The sequence below is a fragment of the Oncorhynchus nerka genome, linkage group LG7 (assembly GCF_034236695.1).
Source record: "Oncorhynchus nerka isolate Pitt River linkage group LG7, Oner_Uvic_2.0, whole genome shotgun sequence".
Taxonomy (NCBI): domain Eukaryota; kingdom Metazoa; phylum Chordata; class Actinopteri; order Salmoniformes; family Salmonidae; genus Oncorhynchus; species Oncorhynchus nerka.
In genome coordinates this window covers 73,663,233-73,680,978 of record NC_088402.1, presented here as the reverse complement: position 1 = coordinate 73,680,978, position 17,746 = coordinate 73,663,233, and the positions used below count along the sequence as shown (strand labels likewise).

The 17,746-nt window shown below is 41.9% G+C and overlaps 1 protein-coding gene across 3 annotated transcripts in view; it reads left to right on the top strand.

The window, feature by feature from the left end:
• The window catches only part of LOC115132363 (CDK5 and ABL1 enzyme substrate 2-like), a 21,195-nt gene extending 3,449 nt beyond the window's left edge, over positions 1–17,746 (top strand). The window contains exons 3-9 of one of the 3 annotated variants that reach the window (XM_065020805.1): positions 9,716–9,793; positions 10,059–10,164; positions 10,240–10,411; positions 10,511–10,608; positions 10,876–10,982; positions 11,153–11,357; positions 15,467–17,746. In XM_065020805.1, the coding sequence (XP_064876877.1) occupies positions 9,716–9,793; positions 10,059–10,164; positions 10,240–10,411; positions 10,511–10,608; positions 10,876–10,982; positions 11,153–11,357; positions 15,467–15,607 (907 nt within the window). In that variant the 3' untranslated portion in view covers positions 15,608–17,746. Of the gene's footprint in view, positions 1–9,715; positions 9,794–10,037; positions 10,165–10,239; positions 10,609–10,875; positions 10,983–11,152; positions 11,358–15,466 lie in introns of all 3 variants that reach the window. The other 2 variants (XM_065020806.1, XM_065020807.1) reach the window with 2 other exon arrangements.

Genomic DNA, 17,746 nt, shown 5'->3' with positions numbered 1-17,746 from the left:
TATGTACATAAGGATATATGAGTGAGTGATGGTACAGAGCAGCATACAGTAGATGGTATCGAGTACAGTATATACATATGAGATGAGTATGTAGACAAAGTAAACAAAGTGGCATAGTTAAAGTGGCTAGTGATACATGTATTACATAAGGATGCAGTCGATGATGTAGAGTACAGTATATACGTATGCATATGAGATGAATAATGTAGGGTAAGTAACATTTATATAAGGTAGCATTGTTTAAAGTGGCTAGTGATATATTTACATCATTTCCCATCAATTCCCATTATTAAAGTGGCTGGAGTTGGGTCAGTGTCAATGACAGTGTGTTGGCAGCAGCCACTCAATGGTGGCTGTTTAACAGTCTGATAGCCTTGAGATAGAAGCTGTTTTTCAGTCTCTCAGTCCCAGCTTTGATGCACCTGTACTGACCTCGCCTTCTGGATGATAGCGGGGTGAACAGGCAGTGGTTCGGTGGTTGATGTCCTTGATGATCTTTATGGCCTTCCTGTAACATCGGGTGGTGTAGGTGTCCTGGAGGGCAGGTAGTTTGCCCCCGGTGATGCGTTGTGCAGACCTCACTACCCTCTGGAGAGCCTTACGGTTGAGGGCGGAGCAGTTGCCATACCAGGCGGTGATACAGCCCGCCAGGATGCTCTCGATTGTGCATCTGTAGAAGTTTGTGAGTGCTTTTGGTGACAAGCCGAATTTCTTCAGCCTCCTGAGGTTGAAGAGGCGCTGCTGCGCCTTCTTCACAACGCTGTCAGTGTGAGTGGACCAATTCAGTTTGTCTGTGATGTGTATGCCGAGGAACTTAAAACTTGCTACCCTCTCCACTACTGTTCCATCGATGTGGATAGGGGGGTGTTCCCTCTGCTGTTTCCTGAAGTCCACAATCATCTCCTTAGTTTTGTTGACGTTGAGTGTGAGGTTATTTTCCTGACACCACACTCCGAGGGCCCTCACCTCCTCCCTGTAGGCCGTCTCGTCGTTGTTGGTAATCAAGCCTACCACTGTTGTGTCGTCCGCAAACTTGATGATTGAGTTGGAGGCGTGCGTGGCCACGCAGTCGTGGGTGAAAAGGGAGTACAGGAGAGGGCTCAGAACGCACCCTTGTGGGGCCCCCGTGTTGAGGATCAGCGGGAGGAGATGTTGTTGCCTACCCTCACCACCTGGGGGCGGCCCGTCAGGAAGTCCAGTACCCAGTTGCACAGGGCGGGGTCGAGACCCAGGGTCTCGAGCTTGATGACGAGCTTGGAGGGTACTATGGTGTTGAATGCCGAGCTGTAGTCGATGAACAGCATTCTCACATAGGTATTCCTCTTGTCCAGGTGGGTTAGGGCAGTGTGCAGTGTGGTTGAGATTGCATCGTCTGTGGACCTATTTGGGCGGTAAGCAAATTGGAGTGGGTCTAGGGTGTCAGGTAGGGTGGAGGTGATATGGTCCTTGACTAGTCTCTCAAAGCACTTCATGATGACGGAAGTGAGTGCTACGGGGCGGTAGTCGTTTAGCTCAGTTACCTTAGCTTTCTTGGGAACAGGAACAATGGTGGCCCTCTTGAAGCATGTGGGAACAGCAGACTGGTATAGGGATTGATTGAATATGTTCTTAAACACACCGGCCAGCTGGTCTGCGCATGCTCTGAGGGCGCGGCTGGGGATGCCGTCTGGGCCTGCAGCTCTTACTCACCTCGGCTGCAGTGAAGGAGAGACCGCATGTTTTCGTTGCAGGCCGTGTCAGTGGCACTGTATTGTCCTCAAAGCGGGCAAAAAAGTTATTTAGTCTGCCTGGGAGCAAGACATCCTGGTCCGTGACTGGGCTGGGTTTCTTCTTGTAGTCCGTGATTGACTGTAGACCCTGCCACATGCCTCTTGTGTCTGAGCCATTGAATTGAGATTCCACTTTGTCTCTGTACTGACGCTTAGCTTGTTTAATAGCCTTGCGGAGGGAATAGCTGCATTGTTTATATTCGGACATGTTACCAGACACCTTGCCCTGATTAAAAGCAGTGGTTCGCGCTTTCAGTTTCACGCGAATGCTGCCATCAATCCACGGTTTCTGGTTTGGGAATGTTTTTATCGTTGCTATGGGAACGACATATTCGACGCACGTTCTAATGAACTCGCACACCGAATCAGCGTATTCGTCAATATTTTCATCTGACGCAATACGAAACATGTCCCAGTCCACGTGATGGAAGCAGTCTTGGAATGTGGAGTCAGCTTGGTCTGACCAGCGTTGGACAGACCTCAGCGTGGGAGCCTCTTGTTTAAGTTTCTGCCTGTAGGCAGGGATCAACAAAATGGAGTCGTGGTCAGCTTTTCCGAAAGGGGGCGGGGCAGGGCCTTATATGCGTCTGCGGAAGTTAGAGTAACAATGATCCAAGGTTTTACCACCCCTGGTTGCGCAATCGATATGCTGATAAAATTTAGGGAGTCTTGTTTTCAGATTAGCTTTGTTAAAATCCCCAGCTACAATGAATGCAGCCTCCGGATAAATGGTTTCCAGTTTGCAAAGAGTTAAATAAAGTTCGCTCAGAGCCATCGATGTGTCTGCTTGGGGGATATATACGGCTGTGATTATAATCGAAGAGAATTCTCTTGGAAGATAATGCGGTCTACATTTGATTGTGAGGAATTCTAAATCAGGTGAACAGAAGGATTTGAGTTCCTGTATGTTTCCTTCATCACACCATGTCTCGTTAGTCATGAGGCATACGCCCGCCGCTCTTCTTACCAGAAAGATGTTTGTTTCTGTCGGCGCGATGCGTGGAGAAACCCGTTGGCTGCACCGCATCGGATAGCGTCTTCCCAGTAAGCCATGTTTCCGTGAAGCAGAGAACATTGCAGTCTCTGATGTCCCTCTGGAATGCTACCCTTGCTCGGATTTCATCAACCTTGTTGTCAAGAGACTGGACATTGGCAAGAAGAATGCTGGGGAGTGGTGCGCGATGTGCCCTTGTCCGGAGTCTGACCAGAAGACCGCTACGTTTCCCTCTTTTTCGGAGTCGTTTTCTTGGGTCGCTGCATGCGATCCATTCCGTTGTCCTGTTTGTAAGGCAGAACACAGGATCCGCGTCGCGGAAAACATATTCTTGGTCGTACTGATGGTGAGTTGACGCTGATCTTATATTCAGTAGTTCTTCTCGACTGTATGTAATGAAACCTAAGATGACCTGGGGTACTAATGTAGGAAATAACACGTAAAAAAACAAAAAACTGCATAGTTTCCTAGGAACGCGAAGCGAGGCGGCCATCTCTGTCGGCGCCGGAAGTCTACGAAGTCTCCCTGGAGACACAGATAAGACACACATTTTTCTAAACTTATCTGTTTCAACAAGGCAAACCGTTTTAGAAGCCCTCTCATTTCTCCCTACCTGAAAATTCCTTAATCATAGACAATATCACATCAATAGTCGTTTTTGCATGTTTTCCTGAACTTAGTGCAAAATGCAAATACAGTATCGCACGTTGCTGGCATGTTATAAGATGTTAGGCAATAACCAGAGCCATGTATTTAGAGAGATGGGACATTGCGGTTTCTGTATCATAATGCATTTACGTGGTACTGCAGCCATGTTGGCGCACAATTAACATTACATGCGGAATATAATGCCTAGAAAGAGCATTATGGTGCATTTACATGACACTTAAAAATGAAATGGCAGTCCTGTTAGACCTCCAGTAAAGATGGTATCCGCAGTAGGGGAAACTGCGCCACTGACCACCCAACAGCCGTAGTTATTGTTCCTGTTTTGTTAACGAAGCAGAACTGGGAGCGGCGTGGATTTGGTTAAAAAAAAGTTACGTGAATTGCATATGCTGCTGTTCTATTGCGTGTGCAATGATGTCCGAGGGGGAAACAAATGTGTCCTTTGTTTGCAGTTGTAATATTGTAAACAGACGTGTCACTTTCACTGTTAAGGATTCCAGCTTTAACGTTACATGTGTGTTATTAATAATGTGATGTACTGAATGTCTACAATTAGAACAATATTCAAAATGATAACATTTGGCCCAATTCTCTTAATATACAGTGCATTCAGAAAGTATTCAGACCCCTTGAATTTTTCTACATTTTGATACGTTACAGCCTTATTCTAAAATTGATACAATTATTTTCCCTCTGCAATCTACACACAATACCCCATAATGACAAAGAAAAAAATGGTTTTAGCAAATGTATTAAAAATAAACAGATACCCTATTTACATAAGTATTCAGACCCTTTGCTATGAGACTTTTTAACATTTTTATAATTATTTATTACAAAAAACACAAGGGGTAACATTAAAGTATTAGAACATGAAGGACAAACAATACAGCATCAAGACACTATCAAACATGTATCAGTCTTTCATCAACAGAGCCATCCTTATGTGTGAGGGAGCGTGTGCATGATAGTGATATGAAATATGTCATAGTTTCCTTTTTCATGATCACAATCTTGTGAACCCCCCACAGTTCCCCAATAGCTGCCCCTCAACCATTCGAGACGGAAGAAAAAAAATACAATTCATTTCATTCCTCACCCCCAAGAACCCCCCAATGCACCAACAACCAAGAGAATGAACAAAAGGGAAAGACCGAAGAAAACAGCAAACAACAATGCAAAAAAATAGTAATAATACATTTAAAACCAAGGACAACTGAAACCATAACATCAATGCCTACTTTATATGTTTGTGTGCATGTCTGGCACTATTACATGTATGTGTGTGTTCTTGTATGTGTTTATTTGAATGTGTGTGTATATGCATGTGTACAAACACCTGCATAGCATCAGCCTCAGGCAAACCGGCATTAGTTGTAAAAACACTGCCACTAACATGCTGACCAGACCGGACACGTCGTGTGCCCGAGCATCGCAAAATAAATGTAGAAATCCATGTTATTCAATTATTGCACCCACACTGCTCGCACGCGCCAACGAGCGTCTGCGATGCCAAGGGCTAAAATAGAACTCCTGTCTATTTCTGAAGTGGTTCTTGCTGAAAGTCCTGCCTCTCCCATCTCCTCATTGGTTTATAGAAGCAGGTACCCACGTGGGTGATTGAAAGACAAACTGTTTTGCCGGTTGTCGTGGTAATACTATGAAAGTTTAAATGCTGACCACCATATAAGTTCAGAGATGAAAAAGCCTGGAAGGAGGAGAGATGACTAAAAACGATTCGGTTGGCCGTTTTATGTGTGGATTAATTGTCGGAGTAGAGGACCTTGTGCAGTTCAGGTAAAATAACAACTCAATATTTATATCCCAGGACAAATTAGCTAGCAACGGCAAGCTAGCTACATAGGACAAATTGGCTAGCAAGTGCAGGCAAGCTAGCTAAATTGCCATAAATGTTTAATGCTTTTTGACCTGTCCCCAAATTAATGTAATTAAATCAGAGTTTGTTTTGATATTTTAACCTGCGTGTCGTGATCGCTTTTGGTGTGGGGGGACAAAATAAATCTATGCACGATAGCGCACGATGGCGCACGCGTGCAGACGGTTTGGGTTCTGTGTTGGTGTCATTCAAATGTACTTTTTTCCCCCTTTATCTTTTGACCATCATTCTCTCTCTCTCACACAGCAACTCCACTCTCACTTGTCTCCAATTACACATACCCAACCCTCAGCTTCCCTTAGCCCATCCCATCTATCCCGGCTGACCTGTTTCTACGCAACACATATCTTTCAACTATGCTATGATATTTAACATACAATTTCAATCTATCTAATGGAATAGATTCTACAGATTGCGTGTTGAAGATAAATACGTTTACTAAGAGTATTAGTAATTGACTGACCCGGTTTCTCCAGATCTCCTAACAGTACTATTTCTAGGTCAATTTTAGATCAATGCAATGCATTTTCATCCATTCCTGAACCTGAGACCAGAAACAGGCTACCTGAGGGCAATACCAAAATAAATTGTCTATTGATTCAATATCCTCACAACAAAATCTGCAGAGCTTTGATGATTTTATGCCCCAAATATTAAACATTTTGTTGGTGGCAAGAATTCTATATAATAATTTTAGCTGAAAAGCACAAAGTCTTGAATCTTGCGTTGTTTTATATAATAACTCATACACCCTGTAACATGGAATCGGTACATCAAATCTCTTCCCAACTATTTTGCAATCTGTATGGCACAGTTGTCAACATCCTGGTCCTCAAATGAAACTGGTATACATTCCTATTTATGCTATTTTTATTCCTCTGCTAGTTTTGATCCTTTATATCAGGCAGACAGACCAGTTCCCTACCTCCTCCCGCTGCCACCCGCCTCCTCCATTTTTGGGGCAATGCTGTAATCAATTGGTTGTACTCTTGGATTGAGCAGACCTTCCCGTACAATTCTGATAACTCCATGAAGGACATACCATTACAATATCATTTAAGAACAAAATACCCCTTTCAAACATCTTTCCCATAAATACAGGTATTTTATCAACCAGCACATTTGGAGTTCAGCCATAATATGTGTTCTATCTTTCCAGTGGGATGAAATTGTAGCCAGCTCTGCAATGCTTGTTTGAAAAAGACATACTTTTTTCAAAGTATCTAACTTTCAATTAATTGAAAAAAAGACATGGCAATTTTTAAACAATGGATGAGCTTTTCTTATTAATCTACTTGAGAACCATTTAGGGTTAAACTTTTGAATGAGTGAAGCTTTTAGAGAGATTTAGTGCTTTTATATTTAATAATCTCAACCCACCCAATACATATTCATTATATAGATAGGCTCGTTTTATTTTGTCTGGTTTAGCGTCCCAGATAAAGCAAAATATTTTTTGCTCATATGATTTGAAAAACGAATCATCAGGAGTAGGCAGCGCCATAATTAAGTGAGTAAACTGAGATATGACTAAGGAGTTAATCAGGGCAATTTTCCATAAATAGACAGGTATTTACCTCTCCATGGTTTGTGGTGGCTTCTGCTTTTACTAAATGAGGAGAGTTACAAACTTCACACACCAGTCATCTTTAATAATAAGAGCTTTGCAATAACAATTTGACTTTCAATGATGCGCCATCTCTAATGAACCATTTGAAAGTACCAACAGAAAAGTACAGATCCTAAGATCTTTTACAGACAAGATACACCCCTCTCAACCTACATGATGAACCACAGATCTTAGGAACAGTTCACAAAGGGACTTTATAATTGAGAAAGGAGTATTCCTTAGCCAGATAACATTCACTATAAATTATCGTTCAGTTTGGTCCCTAAAACGAGGTTCTAATCTTGTTCCTGGTACTTCATAGCACAAAAACACCATCTCATCCAATGGCATAAATCAATTGTCAACTCTAACATCTCAAGTAAACCCCCTTTTGACCCCACTCCTGGACAAGCTCACTGAGGAGAGTGAGCCTCTAGGTCATACACTATTCCAGAATAAGTACAACTTCAGAGAGGACATAAAATGGTTCCAGACACTGCCCAACACCCCAATGCAAAGGAAGGGAGTGACTTGCACAGACATTGTGGAGACAAGTAATTGGTTCCCCCTTAATCACGCCATCCCTTCACATGGTTTAACAGATACATTCACATATGAAGACAATGTTCCATCCTGTCCTCTACCCTTTCTGATATTCTGCATAGCACCAGCGACATGTAAAAGACAAGCCTGACCTTTCCCCTTGCTGGGCCCCAAGTGACTGAGCCACATCTGAGGGAAGAAATGCAACTGCCAACACTAGAGTCTATTAGGAATACATTCCAATAAAAAGTATATCACATAAGAATATAATGCAGATATGACATCTTAATTACTTATGTTACCCAACTAATTCTGATTCATCTACCACAGGTTGTAGGATCTTGTCTATTTTTACAAGTTTTCTATTGAAATTCATAGTGGAGAGCTTATTTATGTTTTGTGATATGAATACAGAGTATCTCTACTTCACCATCAGCCCATTTTATAGGTAAGCTGCAAGGTAATATAAAAGTTGTATTTTTAAGGATCCAATACGTAATATTGTACACTTATCATGATTAGGTTTTAGTCCAGAGAGTACAGAAAAAAGGTATCTTTAATGAGACGTTGCAGGGATCTAGCTAACGGACTTAACATAAAACTTGAGTCATCGGCATACATGGACACCTTTGTTTTTAAGCCTTGGATTTATAATCCTCTAATGTTGTTATTGGATCTTATTTTAATAGCTAGCATTTCGATGGCCATAACGAATAGATATGGTGACAACGGACACCCTTGTTTAACTCCTCTTGACAATTCAAAACTCTCTGAGAAGTAGCCGTTATTTACTATTTTACACCTGGGGTTGCTATAAATTATTTTGACTATGAGACTTGATATTGAGATCAGGTGCATTGTTTCCATTGATCATCCTTGAGATGTTTCTACAACTTGATTGGAGTCCACCTGTGGTAAATTCAATTGATGGACGTGATTTGGAAAGGCACACAGCTGTCAATATAAGGTCCCACAGTTGACAGTGCATGTCAGAGCAGAAATTTTGGAATTGTCCGTAGAACTCCGAGACAGGATTTTGTCAGGGAACAGATCTGGGGAAGGGTACCAAAACATTTTTACAGCATTGAATGGCTCCAAGAACCGTGGCCTCCATCATTCTTAAATGGAAGAAGTTTAGAACCACCAAGACTCTTCCTAGACCTGACCGCCTGGCCAAACTAAGCAATCGGGGGAGAAGGGCCTTGGTCAGGGAGGTGACCAAGAACCCCATGGTCACTCTGACAGAGCTCCAGAGTTCCTCATCTCAGCAGCACTCCACCAATCAGGTCTTTATGCTAGAGTTACCAGACAAAAGCCACTCCTCAGTAAAAAACACATGACCGTTCACTTGGAGTTTGCCAAAAGGCACCTAAAGGACTCTCAGACCATGAGAAACATCTCAACGATGTTCAATGGAAACGGGAGGCACCTGAGCTTATTTTCAAGTCTCATAGCAGGGTCTGAATACTTATGTAAGGTATTTTTGGTTTTAATACATCTGCAAAAATGTCTTCGCTTTGTCATTCTGTGGTATTGTGTGTAGATTGTATTGTGTGTAGATTGTATTGTGTGTAGATTGTATTGTGTGTAGATTGTATTGTGTGTAGATTGTATTGTGTGTAGATTGTATTGTGTGTAGATTGTATTGTGTGTAGATTGTATTGTGTGTAGATTGTATTGTGTGTAGATTGTATTGTGTGTAGATTGTATTGTGTGTAGATTGCTGAGGAAATTGTTTTATTTAATCCATTTAATAATAAGGCTGTAATGTAACAAAATGTTTTGAAAAGTAGGGGTCTGAATGCTTTCCGAAGGCACCATACACATTGTACTAATAAGTGCATTACTAATGCTGTAGTTAACTGTAGTTTGGGGCATTCTTGAATTGCGGTGGCATTTGGGCACTACATACATTTATATTTAAAAAGGCTTTCCATTCTAAATCAACTAATATGCTTTTTCTTTTTACATTAGGATAACGTGCCACCAGTAGGAGTAGTAACACCAGTGAGACATTTTTGGTTATTCAGGATTTTTTAAACTGTAGCCCAGATACTCAAATCTAAGGTCATTAACCCTTTAAAAATGTATTTCAATGATATGGTTAGGGCTGCAATACAGTATGTTCCTTTGTGGGCGACCCGACCCATTTAGTATGTGACTGTAGCTGTTGTTTGTGTAGACTGACACTGTGAATGTTCTGTGTGCTTGTACTTGCTATCTGTATCCTGCAGGATCATGATGATTTGTGCCAAGCGGTCTCTATGTGCTGCTTTCTCAGTGCTGCCCTATGGAGAGCGTATTCACCTCAGGTACAGACACATAGCCCTAACCAACTACAGCCCACCTCTATCCCTCTGTCTCACTATATGACCCAGCCATCCTCTCGTGTGTCCTGAAGCGCCATCAGGAAAGGAGTTGCGTTATGATGATCACAGGTTTTAATGTGGAGCTGCATAATAATTATATAATGTATGCCATTTAGCAGACACTTTTATCCAAGTGACTTAGTCATGCATTCATACATTTTACGAGGCATGATGGTGACATGAGTAGATTCTCTTTCTGCACACCCAGTGACCCAAAGTTGGAGGCGCACAAACTACAGCTGTCCTCTGGGGTGGCATCTGACCTGTTCCCTGGCCTGGAGGGCCTGGGGGTGGAGCTAGGTGCATATGGAAAGGTAAGGTTGAACTGGAGAGTAATTGCACACTGCCTGTCTGTGCTTTGTGTTTGTAAACGTCTCTTTCCTCATCAGACGGTATCGTACGCTCAGTTCCTTTTCCCCACTAATGCCTTGGTGAGACCGAAGAGCAGTGGAGCACTAGAGCCCAGCACAACACAGACCCCCCTGTCACGTTACCAATGCAACGGCCAGAAGAACTACACCACCCCGTCTCGACTCAACAGCACCATAGGACAGGACCTGAGTACGCTCCACTTCACTAGAATACAGGTTACATGCATTCTCTCTTTGGCAAATTGTTTTTGCAATATTACTGTCTTCTCATTTAATATCATTTTTACAGATATAGAAGACCTGGCAGACTATGATCCCTACCTACTCAGTGACCCTCAGTGGCCTTGCGGGAGACACAAGAGAGTTCTTATATTCTCATCATATGTGGTAAGCATTCCTATAACATTATACATGTTACATACACCTCACCACATTACTTTGTGACTAGACAATACTACATCACATGACACACTGACAATCCAGAATGCTCTGATTTTCTTCAGTAGCACCATTATCAATTTAAAACAATCCATATCGTAAGGGATTTTATTGACAAGTAAACTTTACTGCACATAGTAAACACCATCATAATGCAATCTCTATGAATAGGATGAAAGCAAAGTTCTCATATTTATCTTGTTCCCTGTCTTCCAGACGACTGTTATTGAGTATGTAAAGCCGTCGGACCTGAAGAAAGACATGAATGAGACGTTTAAGGAGAAGTTCCCCTATATTAAACTGACCCTCAGCAAGATAAGAAGGTGCACGGTGCATGAACACGTTGTGCATTTTTGTCTACTGTCTGTTTCAATCTCTGAAAATCACATTTGTATCTTTGTCTCCCCATCCATGCATTTACATATGCAAATCCTGCATATCTGCCTACCATACACACCCATGTGTAACCTGTAACCCCCCTCCTGTTTGACAGCCTGAAGTGGGAGATGCGTGCGGTGGGAGAGGAGTGCAGTTTGCAGCCGGTCACAGTGGCCATGGCATTTGTGTACTTTGAGAAACTGGTGCTGCAGGGCCGCCTGAACAAGCAGAATAGGAAGTTGGTGTCTGCAGCCTGCGTCCTACTGGCAGCCAAGATCAGCAGTGACCTGAAGAAGCATGAGGTCCGACAGCTGATTGACGTGAGTGATGTCGTGTTTTTTTACACGTACAGTTGAAGTCGGAAGTTTACATGCACTTAGGTTGGAGTCATTAAAACTCGTTTTTCAACCACTCTACAAATGTCTTGTTAACAAACGATAGTCTTGGCAAGTCGGTTAGGACATCTACTTTGTGCATGACACAAGTCATTTTTTCCAACAATTGTTTACAGACAGATTATTTCACATAATTCACTGTATCACAATTCCAGTAGGTCAGAAGTTTACATACAGTGGGGGCAAAAAAGTATTTAGTCAGCCACCAATTGTGCAAGTTCTCCCACTTAAAAAGATGAGAGGCCTGTAAATTTTCATCATAGGTACACTTCAACTATGACAGACAAAATAAGAAAATGTATTTGCAAATTATGGTGGAAAATAAGTATTTGGTCACCTACAAACAAGCAAGATTTCTGGCTCTCACAGACCTGTAACTTCTTCTTTAAGAGGCTCCTCTGTCCTCCACTCGTTACCTTTATTAATGGCACCTGTTTGAACTTATCAGTATAAAAGACACCTGTCCACAACCTCAAACAGTCACACTACAAACTCCACTATGGCCAAGACCAAAGAGCTGTCAAAGGACACCAGAAAAAAATTGTAGATCTGCACCAGGCTGGGAAGAGTGAATCTGCAATAGGTAAGCAGCTTGGTTTGAAGAAATGGAAGACATACAAGACCACTGATAATCTCCCTCGATCTGGGGCTCCACGCAAGATCTCACCCGGTGGGGTCAAAATGATCACAAGAACGGTGAGCAAAATTCCCAGAACCACACGGGGGGGACCTAGTGAATGACCTGCAGAGAGCTGGGACCAAAGTAACAAAGCCTACCATCAGTAACACACTATGCCATCAGGGACTCAAATCCTGCAGTGCCAGACGTGTCCCCCTGCTTAAGCCAGTACATGTCCAGGCCCGTCTGAAGTTTGCTAGAGAGCATTTGGAGGATCCAGAAGAAGATTGGGAGAATGTCATATGGTCAGATCAAACTAAAATATAACTTTTTGGTAAAAATTGAACTCGTCGTGTTTGGAGGACAAAGAATGCTGAGTTGCATCCAAAGAACACAATACCTACTGTGACCTAGATGCACTATTGTAAAGTGGCTGTTCCACTGGATGTCATAAGGTGAAAGCACCAATTTGTAAGTCGCTCTGGATAAGAGCGTCTGCTAAATGACTTAAATGTAAATGTGAAGCATGGGGGTGGAAACATCATGCTTTGGGGGCTGTTTTTCTGCAAAGGGACCAGGACGACTGATCCGTGTAAAGGAAAGAATGAATGGGGCCATGTATCGTGAGATTTTGAGTGAAAACCTCCTTCCATCAGCAAGGGCATTGAAGATTAAACATGGCTGGGTCTTTCAGCATGACAATGATCCCAAACACACCGCCTGGGCAATGAAGGAGTGGCTTCGTAAGAAGCATTTCAAGGTCCTGGAGTGGCCTAGCCAGTCTCCAGATCTCAACCCCATAGAAAATCTTTGGAGGGAGTTGAAAGTCTGTGTTGCCCAGCAACAGCCCCAAAACATCACTGCTCTAGAGGAGATCTGCATGGGGGAATGGGCCAAAATACCTGCAACAGTGTGTGAAAACCTTGTGAAGACAAGGTTTTCAAAAACGTTTGACCTCTGTCATTGCCAACAAAGGGTATATAACAAAGTATTGAAATAAACTTTTGTTATTGACCAAATACTTATTTTCTACCATAATTTGCAAATAAATTCATTAAAAATCCTACAATGTGATTCTCTGGATTTTTATTTTCTCATAGTTGAAGTGTACCTATGATGAAAATTACAGGCCTCATCTTTTTAAGTGGGAGAACTTGCACAATTGGTGGCTGACTAAATACTTTTTTGCCCCACTGTACACTAAGTTGACTGTGCCTTTAAACAACTTGATGTCATCAGAAATTGATGTCATGGCTTTAGAAGCTTCTGGTTAATTGACATAATTTGAGTCAATTTGAGGTGTACCTGTGGATGTATTTCAAGGCCTACCTTCAAACTCAGTACCTCTTTGCTTGACATCATGGGAAAATCAAAAGAAATCAGCCAAGACTTCAGAAAAAATGGTCTGGTTCATCCTTGGGAGCAATTTCCAAACTCCTGAAGGTACCACGTTCATCTGTATATCCCATCAAGGCGGTGGCCCGTTCCTGTAGGTTCATGCTCTACAACATCCGCAGAGTACGACCCTGCCTCACACAGGAAGCGGCGCAGGTCCTAATCCAGGCACTTGTCATCTCCCGTCTGGATTACTGCAACTCGCTGTTGGCTGGGCTCCCTAATTTGCAAATACATTTTCTTTCGCCGCAGCCCGTCTGGTGTTCAACCTTCCCAAGTTCTCTCACGTCACCCCGCTCCTCCGCTCTCTCCACTGACTTCCAGTTGAAGCTCGCATCCGCTACAAGACCATGGTGCTTGCCTACGGAGCTGTGAGGGGAACGGCACCTCAGTACCTCCAGGCTCTGATCAGGCCCTACACCCAAACAAGGGCACTGCGTTCATCCACCTCTGGCCTGCTCGCCTCCCTACCACTGAGGAAGTACAGTTCCCGCTCAGCCCAGTCAAAACTGTTTCGCTGCTCTGGCCCCCCAATGGTGGAACAAACTCCCTCACGACGCCAGGACAGCGGAGTCAATCACCACCTTCCGGAGACACCTGAAACCCCACCTCTTTAAGGAATACCTAGGATAGGATAAAGTAATCCTTCTCCCCCCCTTAAAAGACCTAGATGCACTATTGTAAAGTGGCTGTTCCACTGGATGTCATAAGGTGAAAGCACCAATTTGTAAGTCGCTCTGGATAAGAGCGTCTGCTAAATGACTTAAATGTAAATGTAAATGTATAAACACCATGGGACCACGCAGTCGTCATACCACTCAGAACGCATCTCCTTCCTGTCTCCTAGATGAACGTACTTTGGTGCTAAAAGTGCAAATCAATCCCAGAACAACAGCAAAGGACCTTGTGAAGATTCTGGAGGAAACGGGTACAAAAATATCTATATCCACAGTGAAACGAGTCCTATATTGACATAACCTGAAAGGCCGCTCAGCAAGGAAGAGCCATTGCTCCAAAACCACCATAAAATAGCCAGACTACGTTTTGCAACTGCACATGGGGACAAAGATTTACTTTAACTTTTTTTTAAATTATTATTATATATATTTTTTAAATGTCCTCTGGTCTGATGAAACAAAAATAGTTGGATAATTTGGATGAAAAAGGGGGAGGCTTGCATGCCGAAGAACACCATCCCAACTGTGAAGCACGGGGGTGCCAGCATCATGTTGTGGGGGTGCTTTGCTGCAGGTGGGACTGGTGCACTTCACAAAATAGATGGATTCATGAGGGAGGAAATTATGGATATATTGAAGCAACATCTCAAGACATCAGTCAGAATGTTAAAGCTTGATCGCAAATGGGTCTTCCAAAAGGACAATGACCACAAGCATACTTCCAAAGTTGTGGCAGAATGGCTTAAGGACAACAAAGTCAAGATATTGGAGTGGCCATCACCAAGCCCTGACCTCAATCCTATAGAATATTTGTGGGCCGAACTGAAAAAGTGTGTGCGTGCAAAGAGGCCTACAAACCTGACTCAGTTACACCAGTTCTGTCAGGAGGAAAAAATAATAATTATCTCTACTATTCTGACATTTCACATTCTTAAAATAAAGTGGTGATCTTAAGTGACCTAAGACAGGGAATTTTGACTAGGATTAAATGTCAGGAATTGTGAAAAACTGAGTTTAAATGTATTTGGCTAAGGTGTATGTAAACTTCCGACTTCAACTGTACATATTGGTCATTTAGCAGACGCTCTTCTCCAGAGCGACTTACAATCAAGTAGCACTCCTAACATGCAATTGTATTATTCAACCTACCCATTTGAGCATTGCATACATTTTAAGAATTGAAAATACAGTAACTTGTGTGTTTTAAAATGTATGGATAATTTTGCTCACGTCAGGATCACTTGAAATAATAGAATTATTACGGTAATCAGAGCATTGGGCAGTATCGTAGGAGGTTGTCTTCTCGTTCTTAGCCCCCCTTCTCTTTCTCCATGGTTGAGCAGAAGCTGGAGGAGCGTTTTCGTATAAACCGCCGGGAGTTGATTCCATTGGAGTTCCCTGTCCTGGTTGCCTTGGAAATGGGGCTCTACCTCCCTGACAGCAAGGTCATGCCGCACTACCGCAGGCTGGTACAGCAGGGCTAGACTGGAGGTGGCCCGGAGAACTGGCCTGTGACAGTTTTGATATTTAAGTCCTGATGATATTGATTGGAAATGCTGATCCTGAATCAGCACCTTGAGAGATGCACCTTCTGCCCTAGAATCTGTTCAGGTGTAGCAGGCCATCCCAGCTTACAATGCTCCTTATAAAAAATAAAGTTTAGGTACTCTATTTATTTGATTGAATGCAATCCAATATCTTGATAACTTGATATGATAATATCTTGGTAATAGAATGAAGGATTTTTAAGAATATTTTCTGCAAAGCTGTTGGACTTTTTTTTTCTTTCTATGTTTTGATTCTTGTTGGGTCAGCTTGTTCTGAACTTCTTTCTGGGTGGTATATGGCATTCTGATGTGAATGTTTTTTTCATAGAAGGGTTCAAAACCATGTTTATTTGTACAAAAAGTACACATTAAATATTTGCTAAAGATTTGCTCAAAAATTGAGTGTAGGATGGCAACCCAATGGGGGTGTCTGTAAGAACACAGAGGACTTTTACTATTCTCTAGTTTAGCTCTTTCGGTCTTAAAGGCATTGGTGCTCGGATGAGTGGCAATGATGGGTTACATGTGATCAGATGACAGATGTAGATGGTTTTAGTTGTCAGCACACGCATCTGTTTGTGTCCATTGTACGTACTGGTTTGGTTGCTTGTGAGAAGAGGGCTAATGACTGAGGGTGAGAGCACAGATCTCCCGAGGGTTGACTTGTTGTTCAAAGTTTTAAAAAACAATCAAAAAATCAAACCAGATTAAGACTTGCAGTGCATTCAAAATGCATGACAGTGCTTTGTTATAGATGATGTCACAGATCACGTTAAAGGTGGTGATTGTTCCTTCTAATCCTCTGTACTTTCATTTCTAACTGTGGGAAGAAGTTTTAACTTAAACTCTATTTAAAGTATGTGTCTGATAAGGTCCTCATTATGTGATGTTGATGGTTGCCATATCAGTTTGAAATCATTTACATTTACATTTAAGTCATTTAGCAGACGCTCTTATGAAGTAATTCCCTGTCCAAAGGTAGAGAAATGTTTTTTTTTTGTGTGTAAATTGTGCCTGGTATTGGCATCTTTGCTCATTATAGCTTGTGTTGATCTTACTATTTATTCACTCACATTGGACTAAAAGGCCTCATGTGATTGAGATGACACACTGGCCAGCCCAGAACTCTCATCCTCAGTTGTTTTTATTGTATCATTTGTTTATAACTTTGCTTGGATGGTATTTATTACCCTTTTCTTTGGTTGGAATCTCAACAGTTTTGATCATGTCAGTTCTGTAGCTAGCAATCAGTCTAATTGTGTAGACTTTAAATCACCACTGTGCAATCAACTGCCTCTTTGATGTTCTATTACACAAATTACTTTTCTGCTGTGAATGGTTTTGTTAAGTTGCATGGTTCAGTCAAACTTCATATCAGTACTTGGTTGGTATTGTATATCAACACCCAGGTATAGGATTTGCAATAAGTATTCTTACCATATTGTTCAAAGTACTGGCTCATCCACAAGCCAGTTGTCATATTTTTTTTAGCTCAGGAAATATCTTTGAATTAATGCTTTATTTTCCACTGATCATTCTGAGATCATGGGATTTATCAAACAGAAACTCTGGAATGAGAGCAGGTAGAAACCAGTTATTTGTGTGTCCTAAAAAGTGTATTTATTTACAGTATTTCTTGTGTATTTCTCTTAATTTGCATTGTATTATGCCACTTGACAAAACGGTAAGATGTGCCTAAAACCACCATGAGTTGAATGACGTATCAGTCCTATCCAGATATTATTCCCTCTTGTATTTCACTCTCTTACTGCTGTTGGGGTGTTTCACCGGATCTGTGAATATCATGGATAATTGGACTCTGCATAATGTGAAGCTCATTGTTCTTTGAGTGATCTTGGAAAAAACGTTTTGTACGGTAATGTGCAGATTTCTGCTGTGGTGTGACTGGATGTCTTTGTTTTGCAAATGTATGCTTAAATCACCTCATGTAATTGGTTTAGAATGTGAAATGGTAGAACTTCTGACAAATTTGTGATCATGGATGGTGTCAATTTTGTAAAAGTATATTTTTATTCTTAAATCAGAAAAGATATTTAAACATTTTCTAACCATTAA